This window comes from Polypterus senegalus, chromosome 8, assembly GCF_016835505.1.
Source record: "Polypterus senegalus isolate Bchr_013 chromosome 8, ASM1683550v1, whole genome shotgun sequence".
NCBI lineage: Eukaryota > Metazoa > Chordata > Cladistia > Polypteriformes > Polypteridae > Polypterus > Polypterus senegalus.
The window spans coordinates 15,676,162-15,698,820 of NC_053161.1; the positions used below are offsets into that span (position 1 = coordinate 15,676,162).

At 36.3% G+C, this 22,659-nt stretch overlaps 1 protein-coding gene across 1 annotated transcript in view; it reads right to left on the reverse strand.

Moving 5' to 3' along the window:
* Window positions 1-1,838: 1,838 nt before the first annotated feature.
* Window positions 1,839-22,659, reverse strand: part of LOC120533815 (V-type proton ATPase 116 kDa subunit a-like) — a 59,369-nt gene continuing 38,548 nt past the window's right edge. Inside the window, exons 17-21 of the mRNA XM_039760820.1 lie at window positions 19,721-19,828; window positions 18,206-18,310; window positions 14,321-14,438; window positions 13,906-14,077; window positions 1,839-2,330 (exon numbers count right to left, since the gene is read on the reverse strand). Coding sequence (XP_039616754.1) covers window positions 2,240-2,330; window positions 13,906-14,077; window positions 14,321-14,438; window positions 18,206-18,310; window positions 19,721-19,828 — 594 coding nt within the window. The 3' untranslated portion in view covers window positions 1,839-2,239. The remainder of the gene's footprint in view (window positions 2,331-13,905; window positions 14,078-14,320; window positions 14,439-18,205; window positions 18,311-19,720; window positions 19,829-22,659) is intronic.

Consider the following 22,659-nt stretch of genomic DNA (forward strand, 5'->3'; position numbering starts at 1 on the left):
TGTTATTTGTGCATCTTTATTTTGTAAAGATATTATTTATTTTTACTCATTTTTAGTTTTTATTAGGTGGAAATAGCAGAATTTGCACATTATTTTATATTTTTGTCTGTCTTATTACAGCATTTCTAAAAAATAAATGATTTATTATGATCAAACAGTTACTCAGTGCTTGAGTAGTCTTTTCACCAAGTACTTTTTTACTCTTACTTGAGTAATATTATTCTGAAGTAACGCTACTCTTACTTAGTGGGATAAGAAGAGGGGACAGAGACAGATTACCATTTTACACTGTACAGTCATGTCCATATCAAAAGGAATCTACCTCGTTCCCATGCTGGCCAAACCTGCTTCTCCAACGTCCAATTCCACTTCACACATGCATAATAATATAAACGCATACATTTTAAAATATTTTAATAAACCAAACTGTTACTTATCTCCTATATACTAAACCATTAATTGGTGTATTTTGAGTTGCCTTCTCTGGCTATACTGTTGATGTTGTTGGGTGATACAGAAGAGGTCAGTTCGCCAGGTTCACTCTAGTAACAAAGGACAGTGCAATCAATAGTCAACATAGCTTTAAAAAGAGAAACCTGAAAACAAAATATTTTGTCCTTTTGTCTTTCCTTCTGCTTTTACTTTTTAATGGTTTGAAGTCAACCCTTGAACACTAACTGATTAAGGGCTTCAACTCATCTTCTTTATTTAGAGGTTGTTGTCTTGTCTTCTTCTGACTGTGGTCTCTGCTGGACAGCTCATAGGATTACATTTGTGGCATTTCTGAGAAGAAGGTCAGCACCAACAAATCTGAAGTCATAATTCGTTCCTGATAAAGATTAGTTTGCTATATTAACATAAAATGGGCAGCTAGCACATGTGGAGAAGTAATGGAATTTCTACTAAAAAGTCTTTATTCAGTAATTTGTCAGTGGTTTACTGGTTTCACAATGACCAGCAAACACTAAACTGCATGGTAGTTAGCTACTATAGTGTGCAGTTCAAGTTGTGCAGTACACATAGTCTGTAATTGCAGCTCTTGCTTTTTATTTCTCCGATGACTTGGAAGTGCCTGGGAATCTCCCCAGGATGAAAATAAAGACTGTTACGAAGGACAGGATGGCATGAGCTGTTTAATTCAGGGTGATGGTACAACAACCCTTACTAGAAATGCAGATGGAAAGAAACACACAAAAATGTGTAATTCATTAAAAAATGGCAAAGCAACTGTAGGCAAGGATTATGAGCTATAGTTATAGTTATAGTTATATAACTGTATAGTTATATACAGTTATAGTTGATGCATTGGCAACTGTCGAGTTTTTAAATTATTTTATGAAAAGCATTACTTTTTGAGTGTCTTCAGAAGCAACACAAGGCCCCTGTAGCAGTGAATGAGGAGGACTAAACTTAAAATGTGCTACCAGCAGTGCTCTCACATGTACTGCCAACATATAAATAATTTAACACATTTGGATATCAGGCAGCGCAGTGGTGCATTGGTAGATGTGTTGACTCGCAGTAACGAGACCATGGTTCATGTCCCGAGTCATTTCTGCATGGGGTTTGCATGTTCTCTCTGTGTGCTCCAGTTTCCTCCCACAATCCAAAGACATGCATTATAGGTTGTATTCTAGATTGGTCGTAGTCTGTGCTTGGGGCATGTGTGTGTTCGCCCTGTGATGGACTGACACCCTGTCCAGGGTTTGTTCCTGCCTTGTGCCATATGCTAGCTGGGATAGGCTCCAGCAGACTCCTGTCACCCTGTTTAGGATTAAGCAGGTTAGACAATGACTGACTGAAAATTAAATATAGCTGAAAAAATGTCTAGAAATTGAGGCAATTTTTGGAATAACAAATTTATTTTATTTCTTAGTTAAAACATGCAACTCATAAATACCCAATATTTTATTTAATATTCATACAAATTTACTGGTTCAGCTGCATCATGTACTTATGACAATAGCTTTAAATGTAGTAATGTTTTCACATTTACAATTTACTAGGGTGTTGTACTGTGTTAGCCTTTAGGGATGTAATGAGAAGTCAAGCAAAATGACACCTTTTATTGGCTAACTAAAAAGATTACAATATGCAAGCTTTTGAGGCAACTCAGGCCCCTTCTTCAGGCAAGATATATGACACAACAGTTTTAATAGGTAATAAAATTGTCTTATTACTCCAGTGTAACTAAAAGATACTTTTAAATATAGTAGCACATTTTTATGGCACATATTTATTATTCACTTTCTCCTGATAATATTGATTCAAAGCTGAAGGGAGAGAATTTGTAACCTGTGCCACTGTAGAACTTGTTTTGAAACTCCACCCTGAAAAGACAAAATATTTATTATAAAAATGAAAGGACACAGCAGATGTCTATAGTAACATGAAAGATTCCCACCTCTAAATATTGTATATATTGTTAATTATGACCATTAAACACATATTTCCTTTTATTAAACGTTAAAGAGTTTTTCTGCAATGAAAATATCCACATACTCATTAAGAAATCAGACAACTGTAGTACAGCATGTATATATTTCAAAGCAACATACCCAATATAAAATACTGTAAGTGTTTAGGTCTACTTAACCTAAAGTCAGGAATCAGGGCCGGATTAAGACCCTTAAATGCCCTAAGCACTAAGTAATTTTGGTGTCCCCTTACACTAGTAATTCAAAATATTAAAACAATGACAAACTAGAAAATAAAATGTTATTTTATTATCGAAAATTTGAAATTAAACAAAACATTTTGACATGAAAACCGTAGATTTACCATTTTGATTATTTAATTTATTTATGGCTTTTGTGTCAGTTTAGCAAATCTATTTACACATATTCTTAGTACAAGATTTAAAGAATATTTTGTGAAAATGTTGTTAATAAATCTTTATTAATAAAAAAGTTATAAACAATTTTACCCAATAGTAAACAGCTGTACGATTTTCACTTTTACATAATGTAAATGAATTTAAAAATATCCAAGAATAGAATTAAATAGACTAACCAGAATATTTTTCCTCAAACTGAGATGATTTTTTGTTTTTGCTTAAAACAGAAAATAACGCTTTCTACGCGCTAGAAATTTATTTTAAGTTAAATAACAGATAATTCACGAAACACAACAATTACATGATAATTATTTTTAATCAACTATTAACTATTATATAAAAACATATTGTTTTGAATCAAATTATTTTCACAATATTTTAACATAAAATGGCGTTTAAGGGAATCACCATGAAACGGGAATTCCCCATCGTAGATGGCACCAGTATGCAGAACGCACTGTGTAAGGCGCCATCTACGAACAGTGGGGAGGTACAGGGAGGCATTATTCATTTTTCATTAAATTTTAAAAATGGCTATAGATTTAATTAATTTAATAATTTATGTGATAAATTCTGCCATGAAAAATTTTTGTGGTGTCCCCTTTACCCTTCATGTCCTAAGCATGTGCTTACTTTGCTTATATGGTTAACCCAGCACTGTTAGGAATACACTGGCTGTTCTTGTAACGGTGGGGAGGTGAAATGTGCATTATGTCTGACTGATAATTACTATTCCTAATATCAGAGAAAGAAATCAAATAATTTGAATGAAAGGATATTTTTGTTCAAGTTTTTTATGGGTATTAAACAAAAGAGTTCCAGGTTCAAACCCTAGACGCAGGCACTGTCTGTGTGGAATTTGCCCATTGTCTGCAGGTCTGTGTGTTTTGTTCCTCTGCAGAGTGTTACTGTTTTACCGCCACATCGTATTAGATTGTTTATTCATTCTTAATTGGCCCGATCAGGAGTTAATGTTATTTGTGTTCATGAATGTATCATGTGATGGAAATTAAGCTATCAGAATATGTTCCAACCTTCATACCCCCAGGTTGGGCGAACTGCGTACATGAAATGAATAAATGAATGATGTCAAGTCTCCTAACTTTGCCGTTGAATGAACTGTTACTTGCGCTGTTTGTTACTCTTATCAAATCATTACTACTATTTAGCAACACTTTAGGCTGAAGCACGGTTTTAAATAAGTACACAATAAAGAAAATATAATTTGGAAAGTACAATTTTTTGGAGTATTTCAGTGTTGCCAAAATTTCTTTGAAATAATAAAACATACAGTATATACAAAGTTTACTGGAAATCTTGCTGATTGCACTGCACAGTACAAAACTATATAATCTATTTTTTTCACTATCCAGTTCTTAAGAAAAAAGGACTATTTTCCTAGAAATATCCACCTAACTATTAAAAAAGTTATAATTGAAAAAAAAAAACTGTTTGGCTTTAGTATAGTATATTGTTAAAATTTAAATAGCATTTAATCTATCTTCTTTACTATCCTATTATTAAAACTCAAATTCATATTATTTGGTATTTTATAAATGTATAACCAATCAATCCATTTGGAAACTATTCTTACTGTAGGCCTTTAAAATACTCATTTTGATGTTTATCAATAAGACATGTTTAAAATATTTTAACTTCTTCACATTCTCACACCATGCCATCTTTGAGTAGCCAATCACCTTAACATACAGCACAAAACATTATTATCTTGAAGGAAGTAAGAACACCCAGAGAAAACCGACCTAGACAAGTTGCAAACTCCAAAAAAAGAGTGATGTTTTCATCAAAGTTCTTGGCAGATGTGATGGCAATTGGCACTGACCTGACACTGCAGTATATTTTTAGAATAAAATATCACAACAAACTAGACTGCATCCCTTACATGAATCTAAATAGTCATTAAGGAATTTTTGATTGCAAAGTAAAGCATCAGCAAGTCAAATTTCCTTCAGGAAAAATTATGTAATTTTCTATCACAAGCAATTTTTTGAAAGTCTGACATACTAAATGACAGGCATTCATTCCCAGATTACCAAAGAAGGACTGAGCCAGTATTAAAATTGTTCCTAGGCTTTGCACCCCCCCCATCCAAGAACCCTAGAACCTATTTAGATTTTTTTTTTGCCCTTTTCTTTGTTTTCAGCTGCTGAGTTTAGAGCTTAAGGTTCTAGTTTTTTAGTATCTTGGCTAGAAATTTGAATAGTTGCTGTTGTTAGGTAGGCTAAGCACTACAGTCCTCTAGAACAACCACAAGTGACATCATTTCAAGAGAGACCTACTGAATCAACAAGCTAATTAAAACAGCAGGCTGAGTTATTGGGCACATTTCCCTCAAGGGAGTATCAAAGAGGGAGTAAAGAATAAATGGAGTGCCATTATGAACAATGCTGCACATTCCCCCTCTGACACACTAACTGTTCACTGTCTGTTAACTTTGTGTTTTGTAACAAAATGAGGATTACTTATACATAAGATCAGTTCCTATCTATTGGGATTGGAACTCATTCATCCTAAGCTGATCGAGGATGTTTATATATGGATTTACTACTTATGAACCCTCTGACTGCAATGTTGGGCTCCCAGCCAGGTAACTCACACCTGAAGTGTAGAAGAGGGAAGTGCACAGGTCTCTTGTGCAGTTCAGGATCCATGCATGTTGTGTGCCTCTTCCTTGTCTAGTTTTATCTAATGTCAGATAACTGACAAACAAAATAGGTGAATTAAATTGTCTTCTCACAACAAGTACAGATTATTTTCTCTCTTCAGCTTATTGCTTTGTGGAGACATGGCTTAAGGCATCAGTTCCTGACTCTGTATTAGAACTGCCGGGGTTTCTCCTTTACCGAGCAAATAGAGATGCTGACCGTTGTAACAAGTCAAAAGGTAGTGGAGTCTGCTTCTATAATAATAAAAATTGGTGCAGTGATGTTTCCATATTATTCAAGCACTACTCTGGCAAACTGGAACTATTCGCTATTAACTATAAGTCATTCTAGTCACCTAGAGAATTTCCTTCAGTAATACAGTAATGTGGGAAGACTTTGGATCACTGCTACTGCACTATAAAGTATGCATACCGGGCTTTACCTCGCATCACACTGGGTAGTTCTGACCACGTTATGTTACTCTTGCTGCCCACTTATAAATAAAGGCTAAAATTAGCTAAACCAGTAAGAAAATGTATACATTCATGGACTGATGAGTCAGTTAAATCATTACATGATTGTTTGGACTGAACTGATTGGGATGTTTTTAAAAATGCTTGTGAAAACATTCATGAACTGGCTGACACTGTTACTTCACATATCATCTTCTGTGAAGAGGTTTACAATCCCACCAAAATTATTGTAATTTACAACACCAGAGAGCCGTGGTTCCCTGAAGAAGTAAGGAATCTATGACATGTAAAAGTTAATGCCCATAAAGCTGGAGATAAGCACACATACAACAGGCCAAGAATCAGCTAAATAATGCAATCAGATATGCTAAATGGAAACACAAAAATAAACAGGAGCTTCACTATTCACCAAATAGCTCCTCTGTATAGAGAAGCCTTCAGTCATTAGAAATTACAATAAGACACATCCCATTTCTTATCCAAATTCATCCCTTCCTGAGAAACTGAACATGTATTATGGCAGAATTGAACAACAAGGTGCTGAGTATCAACAATACCTCTGGTCCTCCAATTCTGAAGAAGTTTTGACACGAAACACTTCTTCATAGAAGCCTCACGCCTCTTTTTCCTTTTCTACCAAGGAATACAATTATTACTGTACTTCCCTCTTCATTGGCCTCCCTGCAAAATCTATACAGAAGCTACAGTATATTCAGAGTCCTCACCCACACAAAGCGTTTTGCTCACATCTCCCCTGTTCTCTCCCAGCTTCACTGGTTACTGGATCCATCAAGGATTAAATTCAAGATTCTGCTTCTTACCTCCAAAGCCCTACATAACCTTGCCCCCCTCTACCTCACTCAGCTACTAGCTCCTTACACTCCTTACACTCCTTGTCGCTCTCTCAGGTCCGCGAGCAGTAATCTCCTTACTGTCCCACGCACCAGACTCTCCACCTTGTATGGCAGGTCCTTAAGTGCTATAACTCCTTAACTCTGGAACGTTCTTCCTCAGTCTCTCCGAGATTGCTCCTCTTTGTGCACTTTTAAATCTCAACTGAAAACTTTCCTCTTCTACAAAGTTTTGTCATCTGTGTAATTTTTTTTTACTCTGTATGTAAAGCGACCTTTGGTTTGTGAAAAGTGTTCAATAAATGTAACTATTATTATTATTATTATTATTATTATTATTATTATTATTATACATTGTCTGGAAGCTGTTTGCAACACAGAACTGAAAACAGTCAGCCAGTCCTGATTCTTTCTCATCTACAACAATCAAACACTGTGTTAGACATCGCACTCCTCTTTTCACAGACTTCTTTAACCAGTTTCTTGCACAGTACAAAGTACTGCTTTTAAAAGTTCTGTTATTGCAGCTGTTCCCAAAATGATTAAAGTAGTTACTGTACCTCAGTGATTACAGGCCTATTGTTCTTACATCAGTTCTAATGAAAATATTTGAACGGCTTGTTCTAACCCGTCTAAAGTCTGTTACTGCTACTGATCTTGACCCTCTTCAGTTTGCATATTGAGCAAATTGAGCAAAGGCCATTAACATGGGCCTTCACTTTGTGCTAGAGCATCTCGACTGCAAAGGAATTTATGCCAGAATACTGTTTGAAGACTTCAGTTCAGCCTTTAACACCATTATCCCTGAACTGTTGTTATCTAAACTTCTACAGACTGAATTAAATCCTTCCATTTGTAAATGGATTTACAGTTTTCTGACAAACTGGAAACAATATGCTCGTGTGGGCTCCCACCTCTCAGATTGTCTCCATATTAGCATAAGTGCCACTGAAGGCTGTGTATATTCCCCCTACTTTATTCCCTCTACACCAATGACTGTTGGTCCTCTGATCCTTCAGTAAAAATCATTAAGTTCGCCAATGACACCACCATTACTGGACTAATTACTAATGGTAACGAAACAGCTTACAAAAAGGAGGTGTCTTGTCTTGTGACTGGGTGTGCTACCAATAACCGGGTCCTTAGTACCACTAAGACAGTGGAAAGGTCACTGACTTTCACAAACAGCTGTTACAGCCTCTCCCACTAGCCGGGACATTAACACAACTTACATCACTAAGATCATTTAGCAGCGGTTATACTTTTTATGCCAACTAAAGAAATTAAATATTATCCAGGGCAATCCTAGTACAACTTTATAAGACCATAATTGAAAGTTTAATCAAATTCTTTATTGTTGTCTCATTTGGTTCAGCAACAGCACACTCCAAAAATAAATTACAGCATGCTGTGAGGTCTGCTGAGAAAATATTTGGTTGTGCTCCCCCATCTGTTGCAGACCTGTACACATCTCATGTCACTAAGCATGTCAAAACGATCACCACGGACTGATCTCATCCAGCTCATCATTTGTTCCAAAGTCTCCCCTCTGAGAAACACTTCAGGCCAATTAAAACTAAAAATAACAGACACCTAAGCAGAGCCCAGAGCCATAGCCCTCTCACACCAGTAATTTAGCTTGTCTTCTTTGCATATTCACGTGTTCTGTGATATACTGTATGAAGGTGTGTGTATGTACAGTATATGTACATGTATGTGTGTGCATACACACTACACACTCACACTTTCACTTGCACAGTTTCATGTTCACATCTCCTTTATAATTGCACTATTCTGCAACTTTGTATGAAGTTTTTGTTTTTCTCTTTTAACTTATGCTATGTATGTTATTTGTATGTGACACTGTGTTGCAGTATGTTATACGGTATGCAGTTCTAAATCTACCAAGTCAAATTCCTGTACATTAATTACTGGCGAATAAAAGTGAATCTGATTCTGATTCTGATTCCAACACACTGTCATTGTGTTCTTTCAGCCAATGTATTATTCAGCATAAATGTGTCAAGAAACATACAAATGGTAATATGCCTGCATAATACTTCACTGTTTCTGTAAATGTCAAATCAGAAGTTTACTTTCATTTTAATCATTCTAGTGTGTGTTTAGACCATGTTTATTTATTTGTTTATTAACTAATTAAGGGCTAGTGAATGAATGAGAGAATACATTCAAGGACTGGTTGGTTGGTGTAAGCCTGACCAACAACACTCCGTCCCAATCCATCGTGGTACATTTGGCAAGATGATGTTCTCTTAATAATAAGAAGTGCTTAGTTTTTGTCAAGTGTGATTGTCTATCTATCCTGATAATATTTTTGTATGTAAACTGATGCCAAAGATGTCAGTGCTCTGCATCTCTATTTGACAGTGTTTGAAGAAGTGTCCTCAGTTCAGTTGAACTGGGCCAAAAGTAGTGCCTCCTGCTGGGGGAGTGGGATACACCTCCACCAGGACTTCCCTTGGAGCTGAACTGGAACAGGTCAATTTTTAAATATCAAGGCGTCTATATGGGGAGTTTCAGTGCAGCTGATGAAAATTGGTCAGCAATGTTAGGTTCATAGGAGGTTACTAAAATGGTGATGGTTACTCTCTAATCTCTCCTTTTGTGGAATGGTGTTACTTATTAATAACCTGGTTTCTGCAATGCTATGGCACAAGTTCTGGGGTGCTGATCTACCAATTTCTCTATTAAAACAAATATAAAAGTTTTTATTAGACTGATTTTAGGATAAAATGCAATGGATGAGTAAAAGAGTCTTACACCTTGGAGTTGATGACGGTTGTCAAGGGCTGGTGGATAGTTTTTGCAGGAGGCTTTTAGACATCCTACTCATCCGTTTTATGCACCTCTGCAGATCTCTGGCCTTTGCTTTTTCCCTTTGGTGGGAAGTCTGAATTTTGATCAATATCTTTTTCTTGTTGACTCAAGGTAGCTTTGTCAGTAATGCATCTGTTTTATCGTAACATGCTTTCAATGTGACAATCAAAGATAAGGAGGATTGAGTAAACACAGATTCTTTTAATTGTTCTTTTGAGGAAACTTTAATTTGGAGTAATACCCTAAATTGTCTGGATGCCAGGCCTCTGTATGTACAGTAGCTTATATGTCTGAAGAACTTTGTGCACAAGAAAAAAAGATTTGTAATTTAGAAGTTTTTGTTCAACCAAATAATTGTAATTATGTGGGTTCTTCTGGAAAAGTATTACAGATTAATAATACAGAAGGGATACTGTTCAGTTGTTTATACTGTATGACTTCACTTGCGTAAAAGTGTCACATTTTCAGGTATTGAAGGGTTTACCATACACACATTTAAATGATGCGTATTGTAACTACCCCTGCATGGACGGTGCTATATAAACTGCCCACAGAAAAACGAGATGAGATTTACATCCGTGGATATCACATGGAGCAATCGCCACAAATTCTTTATTAACTACGATTTGGTCCAGTGACACAGATGCCTGACCTTTCTGCTTTTCATTTTTTTGTTTTTTGATTCAGGTCAGCTCCTTTGGAATTGGAATTTACACTAAATATGTTTGTCTTTGGTAGTATCTGGGGTGTGGGGGTGTGTTGTGTTCTGTTGGGGGGAGGGCTTGTATATATGTGAACTGGGGACTGGACATGAATTTTTGGATTTTAGTGGCTGAGGTGAATTTTGTTTCTAACATGCAACTCTTTGTTAAATGCTTTTATATTTTTATATTTCTTGTATATACTGTATTAAATATATATCTAAACTAGTAAATGCAAAACAGTAATGTGTGCAATATTTAGAAAGTTGTTTCATTCAAGACGTTTCAGTTTGTTGTATGAATTTTTGTGTGAAGAAAGAAGAGAGTACTGGGGAAGTAACGGGGTGTTGTGTTAATCTTTGTGTTTGATAATATGTGTTGGGGTAAGTCGTGTGTGCAAAATTCACATCAAGAAAGAGAAATGCATATTATAACATTTAAATTGTATATCTGGTTGATACATTGAAGTTCTGAGTTCTTTTTGTTAGTTAACTGAATAAGGTTTATTTTAAAAGCAATACTACTATACAGTATATCTATCTGTCTACTATTAATCTGTCCACTGACACCATCACATTTCTTGATTTCCAATTCCAGAACTCAAAACAATAGTAGGATGAAGATCAATAAACCTACCACTGGCTACACTCCCCAGTCTTTGTTCATTCGTTTGAAAACACCAGAGACACTTAGCTGATGCTTGTAACAGCATTTACTCTTGTAGGAAAATGATGTACCAAGTTGACTTTAGCTCTCTCAACAACTATTAAATAAAATTCCTGTTAATACGTAAGTCTTTTTGTTTCTATTATAGCTAGAATTCAGTTGTTTCTGATAATTTTTTGCTTTATGTTAGGGCTTGCAATATCCAGGATGGGTTTTTATTTTATGCAAGTATTTTTTGTATCTTGTTTTGTTTACGGGAGTAGGTACTGACACTTTCAGAACTGGATTGTCAGGATGTGTCTCCAGGTTGCTAGTAGTCGCATTCTCTGAAGTTGTGTGGTGTAACTGACATAACACTTTATATACCAGAGCAACTAAACCATTACCTGCCGAGATTGAGATAAATAGTAAAAAAAAAAAAAAATCTGTGCAGCATGTCATTAATTGTTTATACACTTTTGTGTGTATCTTTAGGAATATTCTGGGTCTGAAATTGCAGCTGTTATTTTTGAATACAATTCCCGTTTATCACTTTGATTTGATGACAGATTTAATGGCTTTTTTTAGTTATGACTTTTTCTGGCCTTGATTTGTAGTCCATCATCTGTTTTAAGATTCTTACTGCTAAGCCCTCTGGCAGTACATGTTTAACTAAAACTATACAATACAGTAAGTGGGAAGCCCTTTGGAACTGAAGCTCACCTACATAAAAGACAAAATATATTACTTGGCTGATATAAAAGACAAATGCCTCTTGCTCCCCTGAAAGAGATACACATGAATGACAGACACCTCACTCTTGTATTATGCTGTTCCACAGGCTTCTTTTAGTAGTGTCTATTTAAGGCACTAGTTAATCATATCCTTTTTCAGAATCATTGTTCTTTTTCTTAATATTTCCACCATGGTTACTGGAGTATAGACTTAACAGTTTTACTAGGGCAGTAATTAATATAGAACACATTTCTAGAGAAGGCAGTCATTATGCAGCTAAATGACCACCTCAATAAACATGCTATTCTTGATAAGTTTCAGTCAGGCTTCAGAATAAATCACAGTACAGAAACTGCACTCGTTAAAGTAGGAAATGACTTGCGGGTAAATGCAGACAGAGGCCATTTATCTGTTCTCATCCTCTTAGACCTTAGTGCCGCATTTGATACCATTGATCACAACATTCTTAGAAATCTCCTGAGTCAATGGGTGGGCCTTTCTGGCAATGTCTTAAATTGGTATGAATCCTACCTGGCAATTAGAAAATTCTGTGTACTGTGGTAATTACAACTCGAAGACACATGATATTCTATATGGTGTTCCACAAGGCTCTATCCTGGGTCCGCTGCTCTTTTCGATCTATATGCTTCCGTTAGGTCAGATTATCTTGGGGCATAATGTGAGCTACCACAGCTATGCTGATGACACACAGCTGTATTTATCAATAGCGCCTGATGACCCCAACTCTGTTGTTTCACTAGCACAATGTCTTACTTGTGTTTCTAAATGGATGAATAGTAATTTTCTCAAACTAAACAAAGAGAAAACTGAAATTTTAGTGATTGGCAATAATGAATATAATGAGGTTATTAGAAATAAACTTGATGCATTAGGATTAAAAGTCAAGACGGAGGTAAAGAATTTAGGGGTAACTATTGACTGTGACCTGAATTTTAAATCGCATATTACTCAGATCACTAGGACAGCATTTTTTCACTTAAGAAATATAGCAAAAGTTAGACCTCTTATATCATTGAAAGATGCTGAGAAATTAGTTCATACTTTTGTTTTCAGTCGACTAGATTACTGTAACGCACTCCTCTCAGGACTACCCAAAAAAGACATAAATCGATTGCAATAAGTGCAGAATGCAGCTGCTAGAATCCTAACTGGGAAAAGAAAATCTGAGCACATTTCTCCAGTTTTGATGTTACTACACTGGTTACCTCTGTCATTCAGAATTGACTTTAAACTACTGCTTATAGTTTACAAAGCCTTAAATAATCTCGCTCCATCTTATATTTCATAATGTCTGACACCCTATATTCCAAATCGTAACCTTAGATCTTCAAATGAGTGTCTCCTTAGAATTCCAAGAGCTAAACTTAAAAGAAGTGGTGAGGCGGCCTTCTGCTGTTATGTACCTAAAATCTGGAATAGCCTGCCAATAGGAATTCGCCAGGCTAATACAGTGGAGCACTTTAAAAAACTGCTAAAAAACACATTACTTTAACATGGCTTTCTCATAACTTCATCTTAGTTAAATCCCGATGCTCTGTATATTCAATTAATTATCATTACTATTCATAGTGGCTCCAAAATCCGTACTAACTCCTGCTCTCTCTTCTGTTCTTTTTCCAGTTTTCTGTGGTAGTACGATCTGCACCACCACCACCTAATCAAAGCACCATGATGTTCCTACATTGATGGATTAAAAGCCAGAAGTCCACATGACCATCATCATCAAGTCCTTCCATGAGAACCCTGAATACAATGAGGACTGATCATTTGTGTTAGGTAGAATGCCTAGAGGGGGCTGCGTGGTCTCATGGCCTCAGAACCCCTGCAGATTTTGTTTTTCTCCAGCCGTTGTTTTTTTCTGTCTTCCCTGAACTTACTTTTATTCTATGTTAACTAGTCTTCCCTAATTCTATTTTTTTATTTATTTTGTCTTTTTTCTCTTTCTTCATCATGTAAAGCACTTTGAGCTACATTTTTTTATGAAAATGTGCTATATAAATAAATGTTGTTTTTGTTGTTGTTATTTCAAAAGACTGTATACCCCCTGCTGAAAAGTATATACAGTACTTTACTTCTTTTTACCACTTTGCAATAAAATGCTGATTAACGGAATGACAAATGTAAAACAGTATATCTTACCAGTGCAAACGTAGAGCATGGAGAAAGGCAGACAGCCCTTCCATGATTAGAAGAATAGCAATTGTTAAAACAGCAAAAGCAGCAAAGATGATGAACACTCCTACAAGACCACCCCAACTGGAACTGTTCAAGCCTGCATCCATCACCATTGTCCATAAAACTTCAGATAATTCTGAAAGGAAAGTGCAGAATAGGTGAGATAAAAAGTGTGCACACTTTTAAACACTATACTGAACACAAAAAGGAACTGGACAATGCATTTAGGAGGCATCAAAAGGAATGAGCATAGGGGGTGCAGATCAATTGCAGAGAAAGCTATATTTAAGAAAGTTTTACACTTTACCATAAAAGAAGTACTTTTAGCACCTCTTTCTGTCAGTACAAACTGTTGTTGCAAACTGTTTATGATACTCACGTGCATGTGCCAAGCTAAGGGCCCACAGTCGAAGGTAAGATGCTGTGTTGGAGATGCAGCCAAGGCAGTATTCAATTGTATGAATGCACTGGTGCACAAAAACGTCACCAAAGTCAAACTGAAATAGGGAAAAAAAAAACATTCGGACAAAGAATGTAAAGATAATAATATACTGCAAAGTTTCAGTGAACAACTTTAGTAATTCATTCAAATACAGTAAATGTAAGACACTTCATATTAGTTTGCTAAAAATTCAGCTATCTACATTTAATTTGCATAATATTTATTAATAAATACAAAAGTGTTATGAAACTTAAACTGTATGTTTTTTTGTCTATTCACTTTTGATATAGTTAACCTAATTCAAAGTACTGAGGGCTGGAACATAAAAACAAACTCACACTTAATTACACCAGACCAATTTAAAGTCGAAATTTTAAGGGCTGTGGAAGGAGAATGACGCAAGCGTAAGGATCTGAGTGACTTTGACACGGGACAAATTGTGAATATATAAGACGACTGGGTCAGAGCATCTCCAAAACAACACATTTTGTGGGGTGCTCTCGGTATGCAGAAGTTGGTTCCTACCAAAAGCTGTCCAAAGAAAAACAAACACTGAATTGGCGACAGGGTCATCATGGGTGTCCAAAGTTCATTGATGCATATAGAGAGTGAAGTCTAGTCCGCCTGGTCCCACATAAGTGCTATGGTAGCTGAAACACTTAATGCTGGCCATGAATGAAAGGTGTTATAACAAACAGTGTATCACAGCTTTCTGAGTATGGGGCTCCATAGGTGCAGATTGATCGAAATGCCCATTCTAAACCCTGTCCACTGCTAAAAGTGCCTTCAATGGTCACATTGGCATCAGAATTGCTTCATGGACCAATGAAAAAAGGGGGCTTGGTCTGATGAATCGCAATTCTTTTTAGATTCTTTTGGTGATGACCTCATGTATAAACGGTGTGTACGCACAGAAATGTTGCGTAAGAACCTTTCCACGTTCAAATCGCGATGTATAAAACCTAAACTTGGCATAAAGCCACGCACATTTCCACGGTACCTCATACCCTGTCGTATGCAAGTTCTCCACTCGGTTTTGCAGCCTGGCAGCTTTTCCTGATTCGGCTTTATAAATACACTGAAATTAACTGCATGTTGTTTATTAGTTTAATGCATCTGATTGTAATTAACCAGTAACAACATAATGGTCCACAGAATGGTCAAACTATTCTAAATACAATAGCTGCTTTAGCATTGTTACTCTCACTGCACCTTTTTGTTCTTCTTTCAGCTGCTCCCATTAGGCGTTGCCACAGCGGATCATCTTTTTCCATATTACTCTCACTGCACCACTCAGAGCAGCTGATCGGAAAGAGAATTATCGGTATACAGCATCAAGCACACGCTGCCTCAGCCATGCTTTCTATTTGAACTGCTTCTCACACGGCAAACGCTTCAAAACCTTTCCTGTGCGGACCTCGCGGTTCAGAAAGAGTTTCATTCCAAGAGCTCTAAATGCACTCAATCAGTCCATCAACTGCTCCTTGTAGAACTGTCTGTACTTATGAGTACAATCACCTCACTGTAAACTTGCAGTACAGTTATAATATTGCACAACCTAAGCCACTTTATAAAGAGTGTATTTACATATGATGACAATATCATTTTTAAGATGAAATGCAGCAAAATATGTTTATTATACAGATATAACTTTAACCATTTAAATAATCTATATTATTAATAACTAGCAAAATGCTCGCGCTTCGCAGTGGAGAAGTAGTGTGTTAAAGAAGTTATGAAAAAGAAAAGGGAACATTTTAAAAATAACGTAACATGACTGTCAATATACAGTATTTGTTTTGTGAGTGTTACTGAGTGTTGCGGTCATCAAGGATTTGATTATCATTATTTCTTTCAATCAGGTTCGTATTTGGAGGATGTGTTGTGTTCAAGTTATATTCCGTGTTTGTCAACCGCTGTAAAGATAACAGGTTTCATTTATCAAAGTGTTCACTACCCAAATCGGTACTAGTGAATCTAAGATGTTTAACAGGCATTCCCGGTATTAAGTTTTAGATTTGCCTGTGAATATTTTGCGGCAGCGTGTCTTTGAACTTGTGGAATTGCCTGTGAGTATTTATCGTCAGCGTCTCTATGAACTTGTGGATTTGCCTGCAAGTATTTAGCGACAGCATGTCTATTAGCTTGTGGATATTTCTGCGAGTATTAGGTGACAGCGTTACAAAGTTGTTTCCGTCTACAGTAGCTGCATCAGAAAATGTACCACGACGTCTGACACGCCTCCTTTTTACTGTTTTCTCACAGCTTGGATTGCTGCTGTCATAATCGGTTTGAGTTTCGGTATGTGACAGTTCTTTGATCGATGGTGATCAGCTTGAAAGACATGTTAATGGGGGTACGGTTGGAACGGTAAAGGAAATTGGTACCTGAACAGTAAACTAAGTCTAAAATACCTACACAATAACTATAATCGTAATAAACGAACAATAAAACAGCGGAGAAGCCGTGGATTAAATAAAAAGGCTGCGGTTATCAGCAGGGAGACATGAATACCGTGGCGAAGCAAGGAAGGGAATGAAGAGACTGGAGCGACGGACAGCCTTATATGGGCAGACAGCCAATTACATGGGAGGCATGGGGATGGGGGACACAATATAGGCAGGCAGCCAACTACGTGGGAGGCGTGGGGATCGGCGACCAAGCTGCAGGCTAAGTAGGATTCAGTTATGACCGTTACGCGTAGAATTTCAAAATGAAACCTGCTTAACTTTTGTAAGTAACCTGTAATGAATAAGCCTGCCAAATTTCAGCCTTCTACCTACATGGGAAGTTGGAGAATTAGTGATGAGTGAGTGAGTGAGTGAGTGAGTGAGTCAGTCAGTCAGTCAGTGAGGGCTTTGCCTTTTATTAGTATAGATTAAAGGACACTGTGTTGCTACGCTAGCAAAGATCTGGTGCTCCGCCCTTCTATTACATCTTGCCTGAAGAAGGAGCCTGAGTTGCCTCAAAAGCTTGCATATTGTAATCTTTTTAGTTAGCCAATAAAAGGTGTCATTTTGCTTGGCTTTTCTCTACATTCATAATGGCTAACACGGTACAACACCCTAGTACTATTGGTATTCACTGAAATTCTTCCATTTTCCGTCTTGCTTTTGTCATTCTCTTTTCACAGAACGCTGAGCTTAAGGGCTATTTATATTGATTTGCATATTTAAAGAGGTGTAATTCTGGGAGGAGTTGGGGCGGGACAGCAGGCATGTGCACGCGCGTTACTTTTCACACTGACCGGGATTTATGTAGTGGAAGAATGCGGAAGTTGGTGAAAGCACAGATTTATTCATCTGGATTTTTCTGTGCGTAAGCACATTTCGGCTTTTGTGCTTACATCATGTTATAGTGTGAGTTCTACGCACGCCGTTATGCATAAGGCCCCAGGTGTGTTTTTCATTTTTAATAATACATCATATATTTATGGAAACATTTATTTATTACTATTCATTTTATTACTTATTTAGTTATTATTTATTAATATACTTAATAATATCCTGCTTTTGCATTTTAATTCTGGGGTACAAATATTCCTTGTTGTTAGAAAAAAATAATTTAAATTGTTTTAATACAAGGCTGCAACATAGCAAATTGTGAAGAGAGTGAAGGGTTCTGAATACTTCTGAATGCAACATAAATACAAATGCAAATGCAAAATTTTAAATAGCAATTTCAAATTTTAAACATACAATGTGAGAACATACAACAGAGATTATGAACTTATTTATGAATAAATACGCCATGTTTTTCAGAAAATTTTGTAAAACTTGTTCTTTCTATATAAAAGGGTATTCTCAAAACAGAAATTAATACCTCTCCAACATGGTCATCTCCATGATTTGTGCTGCTAGAGTGGTTTGTATGGAGATCATCTACTTCAATTTCTTCTGCTCCGCTGGCAGCCTGTCTTCTCTGAAGCTACCAGGAGACAATTAATAACAAAGTTACACATTTACAATGAATTAACACAATAAGAATTGATTAAAATATAACTCACAGTATGCTGTAAAAATTATTATACAAATACTGTGCAGAATTCAGTTAATATCAAAGCCTATACTTACCTATACTGTTTTTTCCAGCCCACAAAGTAAATTTCAAGTTACTTTTAAGTTGCCACCAGCACTGATGGTTTGTAGTTTAAGGATTAGTAAGGATTTTTTTTTAGTTATTGGTTGGTAGTTAATTGCAGATACAGACTTATTCACTGTAATGCATGTAAAGAATTTACTTCTAATCAGTAAAATTTCTAAAATGATAGTATTACAATACATATTAATTTGCAAAAAATAATTACTGCAAATAATAGTGACATGGTAAAACAGTGGCTAACACTGAATCTTCATGGTGCTTGCACCCTAGTCTTTTCTGACTGGGCTGGCCCAGTGTAAATCACTGTAGACAAAATTGCGTGGGTGTCCTGTAATTTGCTGGGATCTCTCCCAAAACTAGCTCCTGCTTTGCAGTCATTGCCCCAATAGATTTTGGCTATACATAACCCTTTTTTTAAAAAAGTGATTCAGAAAAATGTACAGAAGATGTGAAATTTGTATATTGACATATTGGAATACTGCATTTATATGTCTGTCTATTTCCATACCCATTTAGTTGATTAAGGGGTGCATTGGAGACAAGTACTGTTCCATAATGAAGGCTCTTAAGAGGGAAACACACATTTTTTATAATAAGGTTATTTGCTATGATTAATACAAAGGGCAATACATCTAGAAAAAGGTGCAGATTTAAGTATAGCATCAAAAAATATGGCAATTGGCATACATTTTAATTTGTTTCATTAAATATGGTTAATAGATTAAAATCCTTACTACACTCAATGAATAACAAGCAAATTAGAATATCAGTTGCCAGATTATCAGATGTCCTAAGTTATTTCCTTCTCATATCAGCTCTAAAAATGCTGTATATGAAGTGTTCTCAAACAGCTCTGATAAATTCTTGAATCTCTAGACCTCTCACTGCTTATTCTTATTATGCAGACCCATTCCTAGAATCTCAATATAGAGGAGTACAAAATTTCTATCATGAATAAATCTCACCGGTTGTGTGCACAACATGATGGGAAATAAACCTGTGAATCGCAATATGTATGTATAGTGAATCGATTCCTTACAATTCATAATTTGCAGAAAAATGATAGCAAAATCAAGTACATTAATTCTCTGTAAATCTGTCAGCATCACAAGAAAAAATTATGCAGAATCTCATATAGAAAACCCAAGGTTTAGAACAATTTTCCTTTTCTACACACAAATCAAATTTTACTATCATGCATGAAAATCCCATTTGTAATAAAATGCATCACTTTACCATTTGTTGTGATTTTATGTGATCGTGCCGCAAGATGAATGGTTTGATCAGCAACATCCAGGGAACTGCGATCAAGGCAAAGATCACCAGGAAAGACTGGACCTGTTGCTGAAAATCCAATATTGAAGATATCTGTTACATACAGTATAATGCTACCCTGTAATTAAAAGTTTACAGAACGTATATTACAACTCTTTATAAAAGTATAGAATAATTATTAGACCGTACTGTTTTTGTTTAGAACAGTTTTGACTTCTGTACATATTGCTAATATGAGGAAAGAGTTTCACATGTGTTGTGGTCATCATTTCAGTCCCTCATTAGTATTCACTAGAACCTTTTTCTTGTTTATTTTAATGAATTACATCCTGCTACAGTGAGTCAAGTTTTGAAATACAGTATACAGATGATGTTTTAACTGAGAGGGGTTCCAAATGCTACTGTACATGTAGGCAAATGGAACATAAATTATAAGAATCAAGATGGGTAATACTTCAGGAGAATAAAATATTGGGTTATATAATATAAATTATTGAATATAAAGGAAAAGATATCAAGCTGTGACCACATCTGGAGTACTATATTCAGTTTCATTTACTGTGCCACAAAAAACTCTAAGCATCACTAGAACTGTGCAGGGAGGAGCAACCAAGGGCTGTCTTGGACTTCTCGATCAGAAAAAGGAAATAAACCAATTTAGTGTTAGACACTTAAGACTAGAGTCCTAGTTATAGCATTTAAAAATTTCCAAATGTATAAATAATTTTGCATTTGTTTAAGAATGATTAACTTGATTATAGTCATGAGGGCTGCACCTCTGTTTTTTCCATCTGATGTCATCATCTTGGCCTCATCCGACCATGATTGTGGACAATGGACAGGTCCACAGTGTTAATATTTTTGTAGTAAAGAAAGTCCTTGGATAAAACTTTAATAATTGATATGATGAGTACAATTGGACAAAATAAAGTTCATAGGCTGAGTTGCAGTCTTTGCTGTCAGTGATAGAAGGAACAGCTAGACTAGGGTAATATGATCAATGCACTAAATTCACAAAGTAAGTTGTTGTGGTTTTGGGAAGCTAATGTGGGTGCTCCTTGGGAGCTTGCTATGAGGTAGAATTGAAATTGTCCTGCAGTAATCTCGGAACATTATGGCATGGTAATTCCCCAACAGGAGCTTGATACTGTTGGAGAAAGCAAAGATCATCTTCTTCCATATCTTTCTGTCCTGTTTCTGTCATCTTGCTCTGTTACACCCATCACCTGCATGTCTTCTCTCGGCACATCCATAAACTTTCTCTTAGGCCTTCCTCATTTCCTCCTCCCTGGCAGCTCTATTCTTAGCATCTTTTTTCCAATATACCTAGCACGTCTCCTCTGCACATGTCCAAACCAACGCAATCTCGCCTCTTTGACTTTGTCTTCCAACTGTCCAACCTGGTAAGGTAAGGACACACACCACAGAAGACTTTGCCCAATAGGGCACACAAGGAGGTGGGCTAAGGATCAGGCACTAAACAAAGTATGTAATATTCGATGATTTTCCTCAATAAATAAATGACCAAGTATAATATTTTTGTCTCATTTGTTTAACTGGTTTCTCCTTATCTACTTTTAGGACTTGAGCGAAAATCTGATGATGTTTTAGGTCATATTTATGCAGAAATATAGAAAATTCTAAAGGGTTCACAAACTTTCAAGCACAACTGTACATTGTCAGGACAGCCAGTGAAATGTCACAAGGAACTCAAGAGGATCTTTCCACAGAACAGTAAGATGCTGAATTACAGAAAAAAACCTGTTCCTCCTGTAAAAAATGCACCATTTATGTGTATCTCATTCTCTCCCAGTACAATCTTCTAACTGATGCATACTATGTGATTGGACTGGCCTACAAGTTGTTATTAACATGGTCCATCACACAAGTAGCCTGTGAGAGAAGTTTCTCAACAGTGAAGTTCATAAATAACAGGCTCAGAAGCACTTTAGACCAAAAGAACCTGGAAGCATAGATGCTAATGTGAACTGAGAAAGAAATCCTCATGTCTGTGGATGATGATGTGATTATAAACAAGGTTGCACAAACCAGTTTGCTGCTCAGGCATTCATTAATCCTTTAAAGTTAGCCATGTGTTCATGAAGATACAGAGGAAAAACATTTTACAAGAAAGTTTCACTATATAACAAACAAGCAAAGAAAAGTGCAAATATTTGTTTTATTTGATCGATTTGTGGTTATGGGTTGGATATTTAGAAATGTAAAGCACAGAAGGAAGAAATTTATGTTGTCATAAAAGACATTGTTTTTGACAATGTGTCATTGCGTCATTGTGTGAGTCATTTGCTTACTTGTGAAAATAAATCAGAATTTGTAAAGTATTATTTCCTTTAATTGGTAAGTGATATTTAAGAAAAACATTGCAGAAGAGGATAATGTAATGTTTATATATCGATGTGTCAATGTGTGTGTGTGTGTATGTTTGTCTGCCATACAAATCTGCACCAGGCGTCCGATCAGCACCAAACTGGGCATGGGGCTCCTTTGTGACCAGGAGAAGGTCACTGGTTATGTTTGGTTTGGAAAAATGTTCGTGGTGAACTGCACAGCACTTTTTCACCAACACCACCTTCAGCCCATGTCCCTGTACTTAAGATGGCTGCAGGTTGCCACAGACGTTCACCGCAGCGCCATCTAACAGCAGCTTTGGTCTCTGTGCGTCGCTCTTTACCCATGTTTCTTTAAATTGCCAAGAAATGGCGGAAGTGTCCAAGTGTTAGAAGGCCGATCCAGTACACGTGACCAGCTAACACACTTGTGTTTCCGCACGTCACACTCCAACACGCACTGATAGTACTGTATTTCATTCGTCAACATCCCTTATATGCAAGCATGTTTGAATAGAGACTCACCTTAAAAAGACAGCATCCTTCCCCAAC